The sequence below is a fragment of the Panthera onca genome, chromosome D2 (genome assembly GCF_046562875.1).
Source record: "Panthera onca isolate mPanOnc1 chromosome D2, mPanOnc1 haplotype 2, whole genome shotgun sequence".
NCBI classification, from domain to species: Eukaryota; Metazoa; Chordata; class Mammalia; order Carnivora; family Felidae; genus Panthera; species Panthera onca.
In genome coordinates this window covers 15,023,388-15,042,381 of record NC_138349.1, presented here as the reverse complement: position 1 = coordinate 15,042,381, position 18,994 = coordinate 15,023,388, and the positions used below count along the sequence as shown (strand labels likewise).

The 18,994-nt window shown below is 47.5% G+C and overlaps 1 protein-coding gene across 5 annotated transcripts in view; it reads right to left on the bottom strand.

The window, feature by feature from the left end:
- The window catches only part of GFRA1 (GDNF family receptor alpha 1), a 210,952-nt gene that overhangs the window by 50,421 nt on the left and 141,537 nt on the right, over positions 1-18,994 (bottom strand). For all 5 annotated transcript variants that reach the window (XM_060641398.3, XM_060641397.3, XM_060641400.3 and 2 more), the window contains one exon: positions 13,175-13,511. In XM_060641398.3, coding sequence (XP_060497381.2) covers positions 13,175-13,511 — 337 coding nt within the window. The remainder of the gene's footprint in view (positions 1-13,174; positions 13,512-18,994) is intronic.

The window sequence follows — 18,994 nt, the reverse complement described above, 5'->3', positions numbered from 1 at the left end:
CTGACATTTGCAACTCTAAGGGTTACCCCTGGTCCAATGTCATTATAATCCATTAGCTCTCGCCATGGCAAATGATCCCCTGAGATAGCTCACATCAAGGTGTAGCACCCCACCCAGCATTCCAAGGAGCAGAAGTTTACCTGTGATACGAGCTCTTACCTAGGGGAAAAGTGCCAGTGAGTCTTTCCGGACACAGACAGATTTTGCCCAGAGTTCTGCCTGCCTGAGCCGAACGTGACACTGAACCCCTTTGGCATGCCAGAACGGAGAAGGAAGGGCTGTCCGTGAAGGTGCTGCCTGTCAGAAGGGCATCTCTCGGAGCAAGAAACCAAGCTGGGCCCGGTGCACCAGCCTGCCACACGGCCCCAGAGTGACGGCTGACCGGAAGCTCTCAGCCGTGCTGCAGCCGTTCTGCAAGACCTCTGGCACCCGGCTCCTACCCGGCCCAGCCTCACCATGCTGACCTGCTGGAGGTGAATGGGCTGGGCACGGGCTGTCACACACTCAGGGTGTCTTAGTTCAAGGGTGCGGCAGGAATGTTTGCGCGCGCGCGCACACACACACACACACACACACACACACACACACACACACACCCATCTAGCCCAAGATTATTCTGGTCCTTCTGTTGTGGCAGCTGTCAGTATGAGGTCTAGGGAACCTGGCAATCTCAGAGAGCCTTTTAGGGTCTGTGAGGTCAAAGCTATTTTCCTTCCTATACTGAGTTCTTATTTCCCTTTCTCTCTCCCGTGTTCTCACGAGAGTGCCCTGTTCTTCCAGAAGCCCCATGAGGTGGGATGCTGCAAAAGAGTGAATGCCTGAGCAGATAGAAGGTATAAGGCTCCAGGTGTCCTGAGGCCAGACACTAGATGGTAAAAGTGTAAAACAGGGCCATACTTCTCCCTAAGTTGTTTTGTTTTGGAAATACAGTGATTTTTTTTTTTAATAAAAATCTGTTCTGTTATTTATGGTAACAGGGAACAGGGCTTCTTGGTGTTATTTTTTTTTCTTCGTGTCATTTTTAAATGAAGTAATAAATATGTAAACCTTTCTTCACCTTTGATTCCCAATATAGTGTCAATAGATTTTATCCCACGCATACAAAAACCCCTGGGAGTCTCAGTCATTTTAAGAGTGTAAAGGAGCCCTGAAACCAAAAAGTTTGAAAACCACTGTTATTTTTTAAAATTTTAAAATATTTAGTCATTTTTGAGAGAGAGAAAAGACAGAGAGAGAGAGAGAGAGAGAGAGAGCGTGAGCAAGCGGGGGAGGGGCAGGGAGAGAGGGAGACACAGAATCTGAAGCAGGTTCCAAGCTCAGAGCTGTCAGCACAGAGCCCGACGCGGGGCTCAAACCCATGAACCGTGAGATCATGACCTGAGCCAAAGTCAGACACTTAACTGACTGAGTCACCCAGGCGCCCCACGAAAACCACTGTTTTAACGAGAAGTGAAAAATGTCTGGTGAGGGGCACGTAAGGCCTCTCCTGACAAGACGCAAAGGTCTCTTGTTTAAAATTTTTGTTTTAAATGGAATAACTCGACTCCACACTCACGGAGCGTCTTCGGAAAAGTATGTGAGCGGTTTGCAAGGGGCACACAGGTTGTGACAGAAGCAGGCGGCCCCCTCTGGGCTTTCGTTCCAGGGACACCACTGTGTGAACTCCTCATCTGTGACGAGGGGGCAGGGGATGGCGACAGCCCCGTTTCGGGGGTTGCGGCGAAGCGCTCAGCACGGTGTTCGGGACACGGCAAATGCCACACAAATGCTGCCCTCTTCGTCATCACCTTCATCACCGTCACCGCCATCCACACATTCCTGTCATCCTGTCCCCAGCTCTGCAGATTCTGGGTTCCTAAATAACGAGCCACTCTGCCCCCAGTCGTGGCTTGCTTCCTAATGGGCTGACAGGATGATTCACAGCACAGAACCACCCAGGGGACAGGAGGGATCGGTCTCAGTGGCACTGAGTCAGTCACTGCCCTTTGCTGGATCGCTCACATCACTGACTCAGACGCAAGCACCTCTAAGAACCCTTTATCCACAGTGACTCTGGGTGAAGTAGCACGTGCCCCTGGAGGCTGCCAGGGGTCCCCCCACTGCCTATTCAATTGCAACAATAGTGAATCTAGCACTTGAGGCCCAACAGTCTCGTGGCCACCTCCGCCCGTGTCTCACTGCATATCTTTGTATGTCAATAATTGTCTATTCCGGACAGGAACGTTCTTGGGATGACACACGCTCCAAACACCTCTGGACTCCGTCCACCCCCGCCTCTTCCCCCGTGCTTTTCCCTGACGGTGCCACACTGGAGAGACGGTGATGCGGAAAGCTTGGCAATACGGCCTCGCCTTGGCATTTCCACATGCCGCTCAATGCCGTGGGTGCATACAAGTGTAAACCAGTAAGAATCTACCCCCCTCCACCCACCAGTCCTACTTTAAAGGTCTCTGCATGCTACTGGGGGGAAGGGAATGTTATATCTGGGTTTCCAGCTTTTTTTTTTTCCTTTTTTTGGTCCTCTATGATAACAACTTACGGAAAGAGCAAGGGACATACTTATTGAGTGTTTGCTGTGTTGGGGGGCAGGCACCCCCAACTGCTGATTCGTTGGCATAGATACCAGCTGCCCATGCCCTAGCAGAACCAGGACGCCCGCCTAGGTCCACCTCACTCACCAACAACACTGACAACCACTGGGAAAGAGGCGGGGGGGGAGGCCCAACTCCAGCCTGGTGTGCAACTTTTCACACTGATGGTTCTTTTCAATTCTTGTTTTTCTTGGATGCGAAATTTTCTGCCTAATTAATTGCTTTTGGAAATTACAGAGCGATTTCCCATTCACTGAGTTGGAAATACCCCATAGAAATGTAAATGCCAATGTGACTGTGGGATACCTAACTTGGGGTGATGCCTGAGTGGGGATCTGGGGTCTCCTGGGCGGAGCAGGGCTCCAAGCCGGGCTATGAGACCCAGGCGCGAGTCATACACTATAGCTCCCCCGCAAACGAGGGGGCAGATTTCCTCACACAGAAATGAGACTGCTCTGGGTCACGGACCGTGGGTACTTCTGTCAAGTGCAAACTGTGCATGACTAACAGAAACCTTGTCTCCTGTGGACGGCAAGGACAGAGAGGTAACAGCCTCAGCTTATGGGGCCAGCAGGCTGGTCAGCATAGGATGCCCTTGGACCCCAAAAACTTATTGGTCTGGATGAGAGGGTAGCCCCCCGGGAACACTGAGGTCTCCCCTTTCCCATTCTTTGCTCAGTGGATAAAACTGTTTGCAAAAAGAGCTGTATGAAATGGAAGCAACCCTTTCCTTTGGAGTTAAAAAAGAAAGAGATCATAAAATATGTGGTTGGCTTTAGGTGGGCTCGAGGAGAAAGCCAGTTTGCTTGCCTGTGAACTTCACGGGCTTAGTATGTGAAATGGCTGCTGGGCAGAACAGGAGGGTCCCCTTTGAAGAGGAACAAGCCTCACAAAGCAGCAGAGGGGATCGTTTGGGGCTCCTCTCAGCTGCCAGCAGCTGACCTCTAGGGCCTTCCCACCCATCCCGACTTCAGCACTTCCGAGAAGGCCTCCACATCTCTCATCCACCATTTTTACCAGTGCTGTGGTCATGACGCTATTCACAAGATGGAGGTTTTCCTCTGATTAATGACACGGCCACAGGGCAGGGGGAAGGTAGGAAGGCAAACACCTGGGTGACCCCAACCTGGTGACATAACCACGGATTATTTAGAGCTCGCTGTCACTCTGTGACAGCAAAGAATTCATCTCCCGTGAGGTACACAGCCAGGTCCCTGATTTCTGCTGCCTTGGGGTAGGTGAGGGTTGAGGACTCTGAACTCCCATGACAGTTTGGCAGGGACTTATGGAGTATGACCAGGTTAGGCGGGAGCTACTGGGTGACAGGCACATGACTCACACATCGAGACCCTCGAGGCCAAACAGACTGTGCTCAATAAATGCGCCCTGAGTGAATGATTGAGTTAACAACAACAACAACAACAACAACAACAACAACAACAACAACAGAACAAACCAGTGTGGTACAAGAGGATTTTTCTCCTACCTGTAGAAACAACTCTTGTCATCAGTAAGCTGTCACAGAGAAAGCTCCCTGTAATAAGCAATGAGTGCTCAAAAGGAAATTAGATAAAGTAAGAGCTTAATGAGCATGTATTACCTGAGTAGATTTCTCTTTAAATGATGCTAGGGGGTTCTGACGGACATTATGTCCTCACTGTCTGCTAAAACTGTCTTTAAAATTGATGCTGTCTTAGTTACTGAGCCATGAAGAGTGTCTAGATTCAGAGGCTGGCCGGAATTATCATTCTGCTTGCCTGGAACTAAAGGCAGTAAGGCTGAACAGTGTGAGAACATTGTATTCTTGTCACGAAAGACAATCATTTGGAAAAAAATGACGGAAACCAGGTTTTCGAGTTAGCAAGACCCGGTTGACCCCCACCTCCCCCATGCAGGAGCTGGGCCATCCCTGGGCTCATTGCTCCATGGGCTGCCTTGGAGCCCATGGGCTGCCTTGTCCCCCCGCAAGGCAGCTGGGCAGATTAGAGACCACACTTACGCAGCGTTCTCAGTGCTGCTTATCATCAAAGCGTGGTGACTGGGTTGTCGCTTACATCGCACCTTCCTCACACCCACGGGCCTGGGCCCCTGTCCCATCAGTGCCACGCTTCTCTCTCCCAGGCTGTACATCCTTCCAGCCCAGATGGCAGCTCCTCTAGGAAGCTGTACTGACCCACCACTCTGAGTGAGCTGTTCTCACCTTTGTTCTCACTCTGTTCTCCCGTAGCACTTTCTATCTTCCTGGCCACAGACTACCACGCCAGCCTGTAATGACTGGATGTGTGCCTGCCTTCCTTGCTGCACTATAGGTGAGAAGCTGGGTTTTCACTCCCAGCACAATAACTGCTGGCCAGTTGGATGGATGGATGGATGGATGGATGGATGGATGGATGGACGGATGGGTGGGTGGATGCATGGAGGCACAGATGGGTGGGTGGATGCACAGATGGATGAACGGATAAATGGACAGAGAGTGGGTGGATGGATGGGCAAATGCATGGATGGATGGATGGATGGATGGTCAGACAGGTGGGTGGATGGATGGATAGACAGGTGGGTTGATAGAGAGACAGGTGGGTAGATGCATGGATGGATGAACAGATAGGTGGGTGGGTGGATGGATGGATGGATGGATGGACAAACAGTGGTTGGGGGGATGGACAGATTTCCTGTGTTCAAACCAGTGTTACTCTGAGTTCTACTCCTTTTGCCTCCAAGTGACTGACACCCATGCTCACCACACTTTTCTTCCTAAAATTCTGTTTTCCCTCAGATTTGCAGAGGACTTTGCTTGGTTTTCCAACTCTCTAACTTCTAATCTCTATAACATCTCTTTAGACATGTTTACCATAAACCCTGTGTTCGTAAGGTTCAGTCTTTGGTCTATTTTCTATTTCTCTTTTCACCACCTTTCCCTGGGAAATAAATCCTATGATGTATCTTCAACAACCTCTGTGTTGATCATTCTAAAATCTACTCCTAGCCCCTTGTCTGAGACCCATTCATGTTTTAAATGTATCCATTCATTTACCTATCCAGCAAACATTTAGTAAGAACAGGGTATTTTCCTGGGCACAGTTTTGGGCACTTAGGATGTATCATAGATCTATCCTAACTGTGGAACTTCTATCCCAGTGAAGAGGAAAACAATAATCAAAACAAATAAGTAAACTGCATAATGTGTTAGAAGGTGATCAGTGCTTTGAAAAAGGAGAGCAAAATAAGGTTGGGAATGTGCAGGGGACACACAGCATTAAATAGGAGGTGGTGCAAGCCTCATTAAAATGAGATTTAAGGAGAGTTGGAGGTGTGGGAGTTTGGGAGCATCTGGAGAAAGAGTGGTTATAGCAGAGGGAACAGCTAGAACAAAGGTCTAGGGGCGGGACCTGCCTGGTGCATTCGAGGAAGCAGAGACATCCAAGACAGGATGGCTGGAGAAGAGGCCAGAAAGACAAGGGCAAAGGGACAGTTCCTGTGGGACTTTGGGGCCACTGAAAGGACTGTGCCTTTACCTCTAAGTGCCTGGCTGTAGGAACCTTTCATCTCCATGCAGAACACAGACATCCTTGTGCACTGCAGACCCCATCTGGTTTCTTCTGAGCTTAGCCACTCCTTCCCTGCCTCTAGTAGTAGACTCTGCTGACCGTGGCTTCCAGTGGGTCAAAGTATACATCCCCTCTCACCTCAGCGGCTGGGCCAGGGATGGGCACATGCCACAACCAAGGCCAATCAAAGTCCTTAAATGGAATTTTTCTAACAGGTTGCAGTGGGGAGGCATCTGTCTGTCTTTAACTATGAGATTATAGGATATGTGCCTGGACTCGCGGGTGGCAGCACTCGTGGAGAAACAGGACAGGAGAAAAATGCAGGCCGAGGGAGCAGCGAGGTAACAGTGCAGTGCTAGTGACACGGTGCCCTCCGTTCTGGTCGTGTTCAATGACCCTGCCTTCCCAGTCCTATGAGTTAATGCCCTAGAAGCTTAAGTTAGGTTTCTCTCATGGACCGAAAGAGTCATGAAAGTGTCAAACACAGCATGGCCCAAACCATTCATGGTCTTCTTCCCCGACCTCTAACTCAAGAGACAAGTCCATCCCTCCTTCTTCTGTTCCCCATCCTGGCTACTAGCACCATCATCTGCCAGGCCACCAGGTTGCAGAGACCCACATTAGCCTCTGTCTATGCCAGGTGCTCAGCAAATCCTCAAGTCCTCCCTTCCATGGTGCCTCAAGTTTTCCAACTATCATTCTGTTCTCCTGGTCACCTCTCCTCCAGTCCACCCCAAGAATCTCCCACCTGCTCCCTGGACTCTTCCCAAGCTGATTCTCCTCCACCCTACAACCCAGAAGCCCTTTGAGGCTCAGCTGCCCATGTTTCTCTCCCCTCATAAAGCTTCGATGGACAAAGTCAATACTTCAACATGGCACTGGAGGTTCCCAACCCCTTGCCTTTATATCACACTGATTTTTCTCCCTCCAGGAGAGTCTCCAGGCCCATACCTCCCACCTCTATCACTGTATCATCCCCAAACCCAGGGCTTTCCTTCTGCTTGACTTTCCCTGCTTCTCTCCCATGATGCCCTTGGCTCCTGAGACCCTCCGCGATGACACCTCCTTCCCCAAAGAAATAGGGGGCTCTTTCTTTGGGCTTCCTGGGCAGACTGCATTCCATCTCTCTTCTACTCACTTTCACGAATTCAAAGATGGTAAAAGATGGTTCTGATGCCAAGACTCCATGTGTCCACATGTATCTAATAACTGACAGAATGTGCAAATATAAAGAAAGGAGTCTGTGATTCTTTCTGTCTCGGGGCCAAGAATGGCAAAAGTGAGTCTGGTGAGGACGTGGGCAGGTGAAGGAAGGAGCAAAGGAACTGAAGCAGGGACTCCGAGCTTTGGGCAGGCACAGGGAAGGGGCTGGCTGGAGAGACAGAGAATGGGATGTAAATCTAGACAGGCATTTTTTAGCGACAGGCTCCAGCAGTGGCAGACAAATGGCTCCACACCGGCCTCTGCCAAAAGAGAGATAAGGAAAGAGATACGAGGTGACAAGATAGAGCAAGTTGTAGCAGGCTCTCGCCTGATTCACAGCTCGGGTTGCCCCTGTGAGCCCAGACGATGGTGAGGCCCGGATGAGGCTTAGCTGGTGCTGAACGGCCACTGGCTTCCTCAGTGCACAGGCTGGGGGTGGTGGGGGCCTGGAAGACCCAACAGGAAGCTGGGGTCAAAGAATGTGGCAGCGGATTTTGGAGGACATCCTTGCTCTTCTCAGGATCCTGATCAATCTGCTGCCTGCACACAGGAGCTCCCCCTCAAGGGTCCAGGGGGCTCCCAGCACACAGGCTGGGCGGCAGGCTGCTCGAGCAGGTGGGGGCACATTAAAAACCTAGCCGTTCGGCACTCCGAATGCATTGCTAAAGACACCCATGTAATCATTTGAAGTAAAAACTGCTCAAATGAACTGGAAAATGTTTTACTTGTATTTTCTCATATTCCCGAACCTTTCTTTCCATGGTTCAAAAGTTTGCATTGTCTAATTGCTGATTTCCATTTGTGAATGAATCAGCGTAAAATAAAATTAAGTACCAAATTAATCTACCCATCTAGTTTTAGGCATTAATTATCCTTTGAGCCATTTTCTCCTGTGTTTGCCGCATGTCAAGACAAGCCCAGATACAGTAATACAGAATCCAGTTTTCAACTCGGGAATGCAGCCGAAGCAGTGGAGGATGTCCTTGATTTCTGAGAACCACGGTGTGTGGTGGGAAGGAGAGCTGATTCCAGGCAAATGAAACACTCCTCACCTTTTAAAGGTGCACTAACACTGTCAGCCCAAGTAAGCTACTGGAGCAGAAATCTGCTGCGTGGTTTTGTGATGTGTTCTCCGGTTGTCCAGTTAATAGATTAACAACAACACATCTCCTCGAAGTATAACACAGTCAGCCCCAGGGTGAAAAAGTGGTGCTGGCTAGGGCAGTATTTTGAAAATTACATACGCTGTTCCTCTGGAACTGTACCTGAGAGGCCTTCCTGGTTCTGCTAAAAACAAACAAAACAAAAACCAGGCCTCCAGGACATAATTATAGAATCCTCAGTCCCTGGGGAAAGACAGAACCATATACCTGGTGACTTGATCAAAGCCACCACTCCTGGAAACTATGGGGGCACAGAGCCAGGGTCCCAGGGGAGTGAACAGATCTCCTGCCGGGCCCCACGAAATCCTTGGGATCAGAGGGCTCGGAGGCCCTGATACCCTCTCTTCTGAGCTTCAGCATTATCAGAATCTTTCTAGAAGGAATGAGATATCCTTGACCAACCACTATTTCACCTTAAAAAGAAGGAGCTTCCACAATGCATGACAACATAGATGAACCTGGAGGAATTTATGCTAAGCAAAATAAGCCAGTCACAGAAGGACACATACTGCATGATATCTCTTATATGAGGTACCTAAAATCATCAAACTCATGGAAGCAAAGAACAGAATTACGGGTGCCGAGAGATGGTGGGGGGGGGGGGGGAAGCAGGATGCTGCTAATCAGTTATGTATAAATTTCAGTTACACGAGATGAATGAGTTTTAGAGATCTGCTATAGCACACTGTGCCTACAGACAACGGTACTAGATCTCGCAGCCAGGGAGGAAGGGAGGAAGGGAGGCAGGAAGAGAGGGAGGAAGGGAGGGAGGAAGGGAGGAAGGGAGGAAAGAAGGAATGCAACATTCACTTCCAAACATACTTCCGGTGAAGCGAAAAGTCTCAGATACAACATGTTTAACTCGTTGGGCTGGCTCTGGCTGGAACCTGTTAGGGCCCCACCCCCAGGGCACAATGTCAATGCTTTGGGAAACTGGTTATATACTGAGTAGGAACAAAGTTCCCCTGGTGCCCCAGGACGCAGCACCTTTATGGCTTGTGCAGAATGGCCCAAGAAGGGCACAGCCACCAAACCACCCAGCCTCCTCCAGGTCGTTCTCAACAGCGACACCATGAGGCAGCACCGAGAGCCACAGGCGGTGAGCTGCTCAGTAGCCTTAAGCTCCCTCTTTTCCTGGCTTTCCAGGTACCAAGGAAAGGAATCAGAGGGTCAACTGGCAAGGGAGGCAATGTGCTTCAGGGGAAGAAGGTGAGCCTTTTAACTTTCATCACGCCCTCCTCATAATACCTCTGCGTTTGCTTTTCTGTAGACAAGCTTGGAGGCCCCAACCACCCCAAGAGGAAAGGAACCAGTCAGCTTCTCTAAAAGGGAAAGGAAAAAAAAGAAAAGAGTCAAAAGGGAAGGCTCAAGTTGCGACTCGTCTGTTTGAAGGCACAGGGCAGGAGAGAGACGGGTTTTGTGCAGAGGCACCGCTGGACCCGGGCGGAAGGAGCCCGTGTGCCTCGAGTTGGAAACTATTAAGTGCAGGGGAGTTTTAATGATCCGGAGCAGCTCTGACAGCTGCCGATGTAGAGATGGAAACGGAGCATTTGAAAAGTGTGAGCTTTCAAAGAAAACTGTTTTTAGGAAGCAATTTCTCCTCTCGCTGTCCCTTTCCTTTGGGAATACTTCAAGGAGGTCTTAAGTCAGCCTATCCGCGGTGCCTCCCTCTCTCTGAGTGGGTAAGGGTCAGGGTACCTGTAACGCGAAACCCCGAGGCAGCCCCAGCTCCTGGGAGTACCAGCTGCTGCTCTGGGCAGTAGTAACTACAAGGGCCTCATCAGGACGGACGGAGGAGAGACCGAAAGAAGGCATAAATTAAAGACAAGATTAATAAAATCTGATGAAAGAAAACACCCCTAGTCTCCCCAGCAGCTTAAATTACATTTACCACATCTGACAGGGAGGAGGTAGTCCTCAGTAAGAAGTCGAGGCTCTGGAAAGAAATTATAGGCTAAATAACTTAGCGATGGGTACCACCGGGGAAGTTGCTGATTCACCTTCCCAGGGAAGACTCAAGACAGGCTACAAAGCCCATCAGTTCCCACTGAGACAAATTTCACTTGGTAGGGCCCCTGGGTCATCCAGCATCTGGATTTCCAAAGAGCCTTCAGTTATTCAGGCCACCACCCCACTGCATGGCAGCCGCGGTCACTGCACCCCCCACCTCGGTGTGACGGGGCACCGTCAGTTATTAGGCAGGACTGTCCCCGCTGTCCCCCCCGTACATTTCTGCCCCATTCCGCTGAGGCCACTCTCTGCTGCTGAGGCTGTCTCAAAACACAAATAATTCCTGGAACTTTCTCAGTAGATCAGTCTGAGACCCCTGCTCTCTGCACGTTCCTTCTGCCATCTCCCCCAGAACGCCCCAAGTTCCCAAATTTCCAGCTATTTCTCACTACAGCTCAGCAGAAAAGCAATCCCACTTGGGTAATTCACACCAGCTCTCCAAGGATTCTCTACATTGAGAAGAGCAGGCCGGGCAATGGGCTCAGGATGGGCCCTCAGCCTGTGCAGGAGAGGTCACAGATCTCCTGCGGAGCTTGCGAGACAAACCTCACAATGATAAGGGAAGTCTCCATCATCACCCGCCTCTCCCACCTCCCGGCCACGGCTCGCTGGGCTCGCCCACAGCTCCGCGCCCTCCCCATACAGCTTCCTGTCTTGAGGCCACCTGGCTTGGACCCATCAGAGAACACCAGTAACATCTACTGTAGAGACAGGGAGGAGCTGTAGCTGGCTGGCTTTCAGCCAAGTCCAGCACCCAGAAGAAGGATCTCTTCTGTTTGAAGACTAAAGGGGGCACAGGAACTTGAGTTTCAGATCCGGGAGTCTTCGCAGGAGGGCAGTTCAGAATCTCTGCTCCTGGGGCGCCTGGGTGGCTCAGTCGGTTAAGAGTCCAACTCTTGGTTTCAGCTCAGGTCATGATCTCACAGTTCTGGGTTCGAGCCCCACGTCAGGCTCCATGCTGACACGCCTGCTTTTTCTCTCTCTCGATCTGACTCTCCCCCACTCACATTCCCTCTTTCTCTCTCTCTCTCAAAATAAATAAATAAACTTAAAAAAAAATTAATCTCTGCTCTCTCCCAACCAGCTCTTACAGCTTCTTCCCTGTGCCTTGCTCCTCAGCTACATTCATCTCCTGCAGGGAGGTCTTCTACTCCCTGGCTGACCAGCTTCCCCAGGTTATGGCTGGACACAGGCTCTGCCCCTTCCTTCTAGCAAAATGTGTCCCTGCTTCTAGCCGATAGCTAAGAAAATCTCAGGGGAGCTGAGGCCTCGGAGTGAGAGAGTCCTTGGAGAAGTGCACTGTGGGAGCACCTGGCTCATCCCAGGGCACAAAGGGTCATCTACATTCTTCCCACACGGTAAATCACCTGCTCCCAACAATAACAACAACAAGTGGGAAGACATTACTTCCAGAAAAACCTTCAGCATGGGAGGAATCCTGCAGATAATGAGGATTTTTAATTGTCTTTGCTCACTATTGGAACTAGTTTAAGCGAAGAATGGGCTGTCATTCTATCAGACTAAAACTGGCCAGAAACTCAGCTCACCAGTATCTTCAAAATATGACATCCCCCCTGCCTCCACCGTTGCTCTCTGCTCTATGGAGAGCCTATAAGAAAACAAGTACACAGTCACACTCTCATCTCCTTGCCCACCTGTGAACATTTGTTGAGTGCACAGGATTTTGTCAGAGATGGTGTTTGGAGGCTCCTGGCTCTACCCTGTGGATACACTGAACCTGTCATCAAAATGACGCCCCGTCCGCACCTCCAGCCCGGGATCCAGCCTGCACGTCTGAAGGCAACACTATCATCGCCTCAGGCTGCAAAGACTCAGGTCTCTGCTTATCAAAATCTGCCTGCATCCATCAGCAACTGAATGCAACCCTAAGTTCTAGAAGGACACACATCAAATTGTTGACAGTGGCAGCTGAGGGCAAGTGGGAGCAGAGGGGAGGGGGCAGCTACCTAATTCTTTATTCCTTGTTATTTTTTTTTTAACACGGAGAATGTGTTCGTGGATTCCTTCAGACATTAAAATAAATGAACGATGTGGCCAAAAAGGAAAAGGAAGGTACTGTTTTCAGCAACAAGGCAGGGCTTAGCAGAGGGTTCTGATGAGGGTTGAGATCCAGAAGCATGACCGAACAAGAGGGTGCCTGCTTTTCTTAGCCGCAGGGATGACGCAACGGCCCAGAACAGACCCAGGCATTCTGGAAGTTCTCTTCAGGGCTGGACACAGTGCCTCTCACTGGTCTCTCCCAGATTTCAGACCTTGACAGTCAAGAGCCCCCATATCTGCAGCCCACCCCTCCCCTGACCCAATTAACCCGTTAAGATCCTTGGAAGCAGCTCAGAGCTTTGCTGAGCCAGCACAAGCCTTTAAGTCACCTGGCCTCAGGTGACCCTCTGTGCTTACTAAGCACCTCTCAAAGCTTTCCCCAGGTTAACGAGAGGAACCTTCCTGACCAGCTTCTGAAAAACCCTGTGTCAACGCAGAGGTCAGTTTCTGGCCAATCCGGTCCACCGCCTGCCCTCCCCTCAGCCTCACCCATCCCCCCTCCCATTTCTGAAACTCAGAAAACAGGAGCTTGGCCACCGAAGCCGCCACAAAGGTTCTCCTCGCCGGCTCGTTAATCACCCGGCTGCCGGAGCCCGCTTACCTGCAGATGTAATTCGTCTTGCACGAGTCCTGCAAAGTCAGGCAGTTGGGTTTCTCCCTCTCCTCGTAGGAGCACACGGGCACGATGGTCTGCCGCCTCCGCTCCGTGCACGCGATGTCCCGGCAGGAGCAGAAGAGCATTCCGTAGCTGTGCTTGGCCGGAACCTTGTCGAAGAACTGCCGCAGGGCCTTGTGGCACTTGCGCCGGTTGCAGACCTCGTTGGACATGCTGGTGGTGCACGGGGTGATGTACGCGGACCTGTACTTCTTACAGGTGTCGTCGAGGTTACAGGCCTTGGCGGCGTCCAGGCAGTTGTTCCCTTTGGGAACGTGCTCCACTGCAAAGGAGAGAAAGGCAGGTGTGATCGCAGTGCCGGGCGCCTGGCCACGCACACTGTCTGTCTTCACCGAGATCCGGCCTCTTCCCTGGCGCTGCGGCAAGCTCTGATCAACTCTGTGTTTTGAAGCGAATAGGTAATGAGTTCACGACAAGGAGAAAATAGAAGGTGTGCCAAGGCTGGGGACCCAGGGCAGCCCACAGGTCCCTAGTGCTCCCTCAGATGCATAATTAGGCGGTACGGAGCGAGGCCAAACGAGGGAAGGTTGCTTAGGCACCTGCCTGACTACGTGTAAACAAGGCAACAGGAGAATAAGTTTCCAGCTCCTGATCGGTAAACTGAAATTAGGAGAAAAGAAAAAAGCAACAAATTATATACTTGTTCATTATGCAGTATATAAAATGATATGCTGAATGTAAGTATAATTGCCATGCAATTCCTCCAGGAATATAATTATGTAATAAATGCATATAGTACATGCTAATTACTATATGATTACAGAGTAATTACATGGTTATTTGAGCCTAGAAGACAAAATATTATGCCAGCTCCCTAAACAGGAAGAAGCGGCTACGACGAGGTTGTATTTAAGTTCTAGCTCACAGGCCATTGGAAGAAAACCAGAACAAATTACGTGAAAATTTGCAAACCTCAATTACCACTTAACTTGCCACACACAAAATGTGGGATCTACGGGTCTTGAGGCTGCAGATTAGAAAAATTCAGCTAGTATTCTGGATGGAATTTCAATGGGCTTCCAAACATAGGCTTTAGGAATCTCACAAAACATACGTTGCCTTCTGCCCAAACCCTTTCTGCTCATGCTCAGAGAAAACAGAACTGTCCACTGCCAAGCTGCCCACGGTGCGGCCTGGACAGAGAGCACGGGGGAGGCCAGGCCCACTGCAGTAGCCAGGTGGACTGGCAGGGCCAGGCCCAACGGACAAAGTCAAAAGATGAGTAGACAAAGGAAATGAAGCTGGTTGTGGGAGCCCTGCCCCCTGCCCCTCCTCCAGCAAGTTCCTGCTCAGGCCTTATTCAGCCCCTGCTTGCGTTCCCCCTTCATTCTCTTTGTGCCCCAGTTGATGGGAGCCATGAAGGCATTTGGGAAATTACAAGAGGTCAGAGAACTGACAAGAGAGGAGAAGGGGTCCGTTGGGTTGGGTGGGTCTAAAAGACAGAGTGGTGCATTTAGTACACGTCCAAAGGGCACATGGAATGTTATTCAACCTTACACAAAGAAGGAAATCCTGCCTTAGGTGGCAACAGGGATGAACCCTGAGGACATTATCCTAAGTGAAATAAGCCAGTCACAGCAGGACAACCGTTGCATGATTCCACTTACAAGGTTTCTAAAACACTCAGGCTCAGAGAAACAGACAGTACGATGGTAGTGGCCAGGGGCTGGAGGAGGGGGAAACGGGGAGTTGTTATTCAAGGGGCATCAAGTCTTCGATACGAGTAAGTTCTAAAAATCCGCAGGGCGGCCTCGTGCCTACAGTTGGCAGTGCTGTATTATAGTTACGAGGGTCAGCGTGTTAAGAGGGTAAATCTCATGGTAAACGTTCTCACTACAATGTTTTTTTTTTTTTTTTTTTAAATGTAAACCGGGACACGGCACACAAGGCAAGTCTAACATTTCAGGGAAAGAAAAACACTTCCTGTTTTACTGACGATGGGTCTTGCTTTAAGAAATCCCTGGACGCAAAAGTCCGAAATCACAAAATGATACGGTGGCACCACCAGGCAGAACCCTATTATGCCTCAGGTTCACGTCTCTGCTACGACACCTGAATCCAAAAATTTACTGTGAAAGGCAATAAACAAGACATCCAGCCCATGTCGGGCGAGCAGCACAAGAAGCCAGCGGCTGCACATACATCCCTGGTTTAGCAAGCACACCTGGTGCATTTTCTCCATCCTGACCTTCCCAGACCGGCTTCCCTCTGGCTCCCCTGTTTTCACACGCTAACTCCTCAGGACTCAAGAAATGAAATATTCACCACGTGCTCTGACAGGATCACCAGGGCCTACAGGCCTCGGTAACACTTCCAGCCTTTTCCGCTTTTCAGACTTTTAATGTCGTGCTGTTGGGCCCATCAGCAACAGTGATTCATATTCTCGAAGGTCTAGAGTTGCACAGGAGATTTCTAAATGATGCATTCTTAGTGATAATCTAAAATAAACTGATATGACCAAATTCTGGGTGTTCCGGGTTAGGCCCTTAAGGCTAGATATTGGTACATAATTTTACCACCTGCATTTCCACTTGCCTTGGCATTGCATGGTGCTTTGTGATCTCTAGCTAAAAAGAATAGAGGCGCAGAGGTGTACTTAATACTGAAATGACGTAGCCAGTGATATATGAACAAACGGTTCATGTAAGTTCAAGTGGAAGAAAATGGCAGAACAATTAAGTCATCACAGGACACCTAGGAACCCAGGCCTGCTATCCTCCAAAGCAGTCATGCTGAAACAGAGAACTATGTTCCAATTGTAAGAACCAATTTAGTTTCCACAAAACTAGTACCCCTTACATTAAATTAATGTTATTAACTTAGCATTTCATTGTTTTCAAAGTTCTGTTCATATTTAACATGTGTGCTGTTTTTATAGTTGTGTAAAATTAAAAAAAATAAAAGTTTATAGTTCTTTCTTCCTGAGTGTCAAATAAAATTATAATAAAAATAATAAAACGCAACACATGAGGTCCAGACCACTTACTCCTCTCTTAAAGTAGCCTGTATTATACACAAGTTTTAGAAAAATTGACCTGGAAGCTCCTTGACAGGGGCCTTGGCAATGAATTTTTGGACATGATAGAAGGAACAACATAAAAAATAAACAAGTAGGACATCAAACTAAAAAGCTTCCGCACAGCAAAGGACACCATTAACACAATGAAGAGGCAGCCTATGAAATGGGAGGAAATATCTGCAGATCATTTATCTGATAAGGGGTTAATGTCCAAAATATATAAATAACTCTTACAACTCAATAGCAAAAAAATAATAATTCCATGAGAAATGAGCAAAGAACCTAAAAAGACATTTTGCCAAAAAATATGTTCCAAAGGCCAAGAGGTACTTGAAAAGGTGCTCAACATCACTAATCGTTACGGAACTGGAAACCAAAACCACACTGAAGTATCTCCTCACACCTGTTAAAATGGAACACAGAGACAAGAAAAAACAAATGCGGTGAGGATGTGGAGAAAGGGGAACCCTGTGCATTGTACTAGGACTATAAATTGGTACAGCCACTATGAAAGACAGTATGGATTTCTCTTGAAAAATGAAAAACAGAACGATATGATACAGCAATTCCACTTCTAGGCATAAATCTGAAGGAAAAAAATCACTATCAAAGAGATACCTAAACCCCCATTTTCACTGCAACGTTATTATTTTTTTTAATGTTTGTTTATTTTTGAGAAAGAGAGAGAGAGACAGACAGAGTGTGAGCAGGGGAGGTGCAGAGAGAGGAGACACAGGACCCGGAGCAGGCTCCAGGCTCTGAGCTGTCAGCAAAGAGCCCAACGTGGGGCTCAAACTCCTAGACCGTGAGATCATGACCTGAGCTGAAGTCAGATGCTCAACCGACTGAGCCACCGAGACGCTCCTGCAACATTATATTCAGCTATAAGAAAGGGAATCCTGCTATGTGCAACAACATGGATGTTAAGTAAAATAAGTCAGACAGAGAAAGGCAAATGTAGTACAATCTCACTTTTATGTGGAATCTAAACCAATCCCCCCCCCAAACAAAACAAAACAAAACAAAACAAAAACACCAAAAACCAAACTCATGGAAAAAAGAAAAAAGATCAGCTTTGTAGTTAGCAGAGGCAGGGGAAGGAGAACTGAATGAAGGTAGTCAAAAGCTACAAACTTCCAGTTATAAGATAAATAAGTACTGAGTATGTAATGTACAACACGATGACTATAGTTAACAATGCTCCATATTATATTTGAAAATTGCTAAGAAAGTCAATCCTAAAAGTTCTCATCACACACACAAAGGCATTCTTCCTCTTTTTTTTTTGTCTCTGTGTGAGGTAAAGGATGTTAACTACACTTGTGATAATATTTTCACAATATATATAAGTCAAGTCATTATGCCATACACCTCAAACTTACACAGCTCTGTATGTTAATTATATCTTCAGAAAACTAAAAGAAAAAAAATGATCCAGTGTATGTCTGTTTAATTATAATAATGTTAGCTTCCTTTTCAAAGTTGTTAAAACTACATAAACTACTAATTTTTTCCTCTTAATGTTATCAAAAAGAAAAGCAATATTTCAAAGGAAAAGCTCTGTACAAAGTGGGAACAGAATGAATCATCTTATGTCCAAACCAATTGCTCAAACTTGACTTCATTTAGCAATTGACTCAAACCCACTTTCAGCTGATTCTGTTTTCCTCGATATATAGCCCTGCCAGAACACCATCTCTTTACCATTATTTCAGAACCTGTGAAAGATTTCAGAATGCACAACCTGGCACATTCAGAGAGGCAAAAGAAAAAAAAGAACAAATAAACAAAACAACAACAACAACAGTGAATCGATTTCCAGCTCACAGGTCAGTGTGTGATTTGCTTTTTGTTTCTGAATCGCAGAATATTCCCAGGACCCTTTTTTCAATTTGATATGTGAGGCCAGTCTTACCCAAATAGCAGAACATGATGAAAACAAAAGAAGAGAATTACAGACTAATATTCCTTATAAACATAGATTCAAAAAGTTTAGTAAATAGCATTTAGCACTATGTTAAAAGGATAAGGAACCATGACCAACTAGAGTTTATCCCAAAATGCAAGGCTGATTTAATATTTAAAAGTTAATGTAATTTACCATATTAACGGACAGGAAGAAAACCTGATTATATTTCAATGGACAGAGAAAAAGCATTCAACATATTTCAGCACTCCTTCCATAATAAAAAATGCTCAGCTATCTAAGAATAGCAGAGAACCTTCTTAATCTGATAAAGGGCATCTATGAAAAACATATAGGTAAAATCATATTTAATAGTGAAATATTGACTTTTCCCCAAAAAACGTCAGGAACTAATGAAGGATTTCATTCTTACCACCTGTAGTCAACATTGTCCTAGAGGCCCTAGTCATTGCAATAAAGCAAAGAAAAGAAATAAAAGGGACAGAGATTGGAAAGGAAGACATTTCTGTTTGCAGATGACTTGGAAAATTGTAAAGAATTTACAAACAACTACTAGAATCAATAAGTGTATTTATCAATGTCAAAGGAGATAACATTTACTATCTGGTAATGAATTGAATTTTGGTAAGCTATTAGCAAAATTTTAGGAAAGAAAATTTAAAAACATAATTCTGCTTATAAGAGAACTCAAAAAAGGCACTTAAAAAGGAATAACAAAAGACATGCAAGACCTCTACATTAAAAACTAAAAAGCACTTCTGAGAAAATTAAGGAAGACCTAAATAAATGGAAATACATA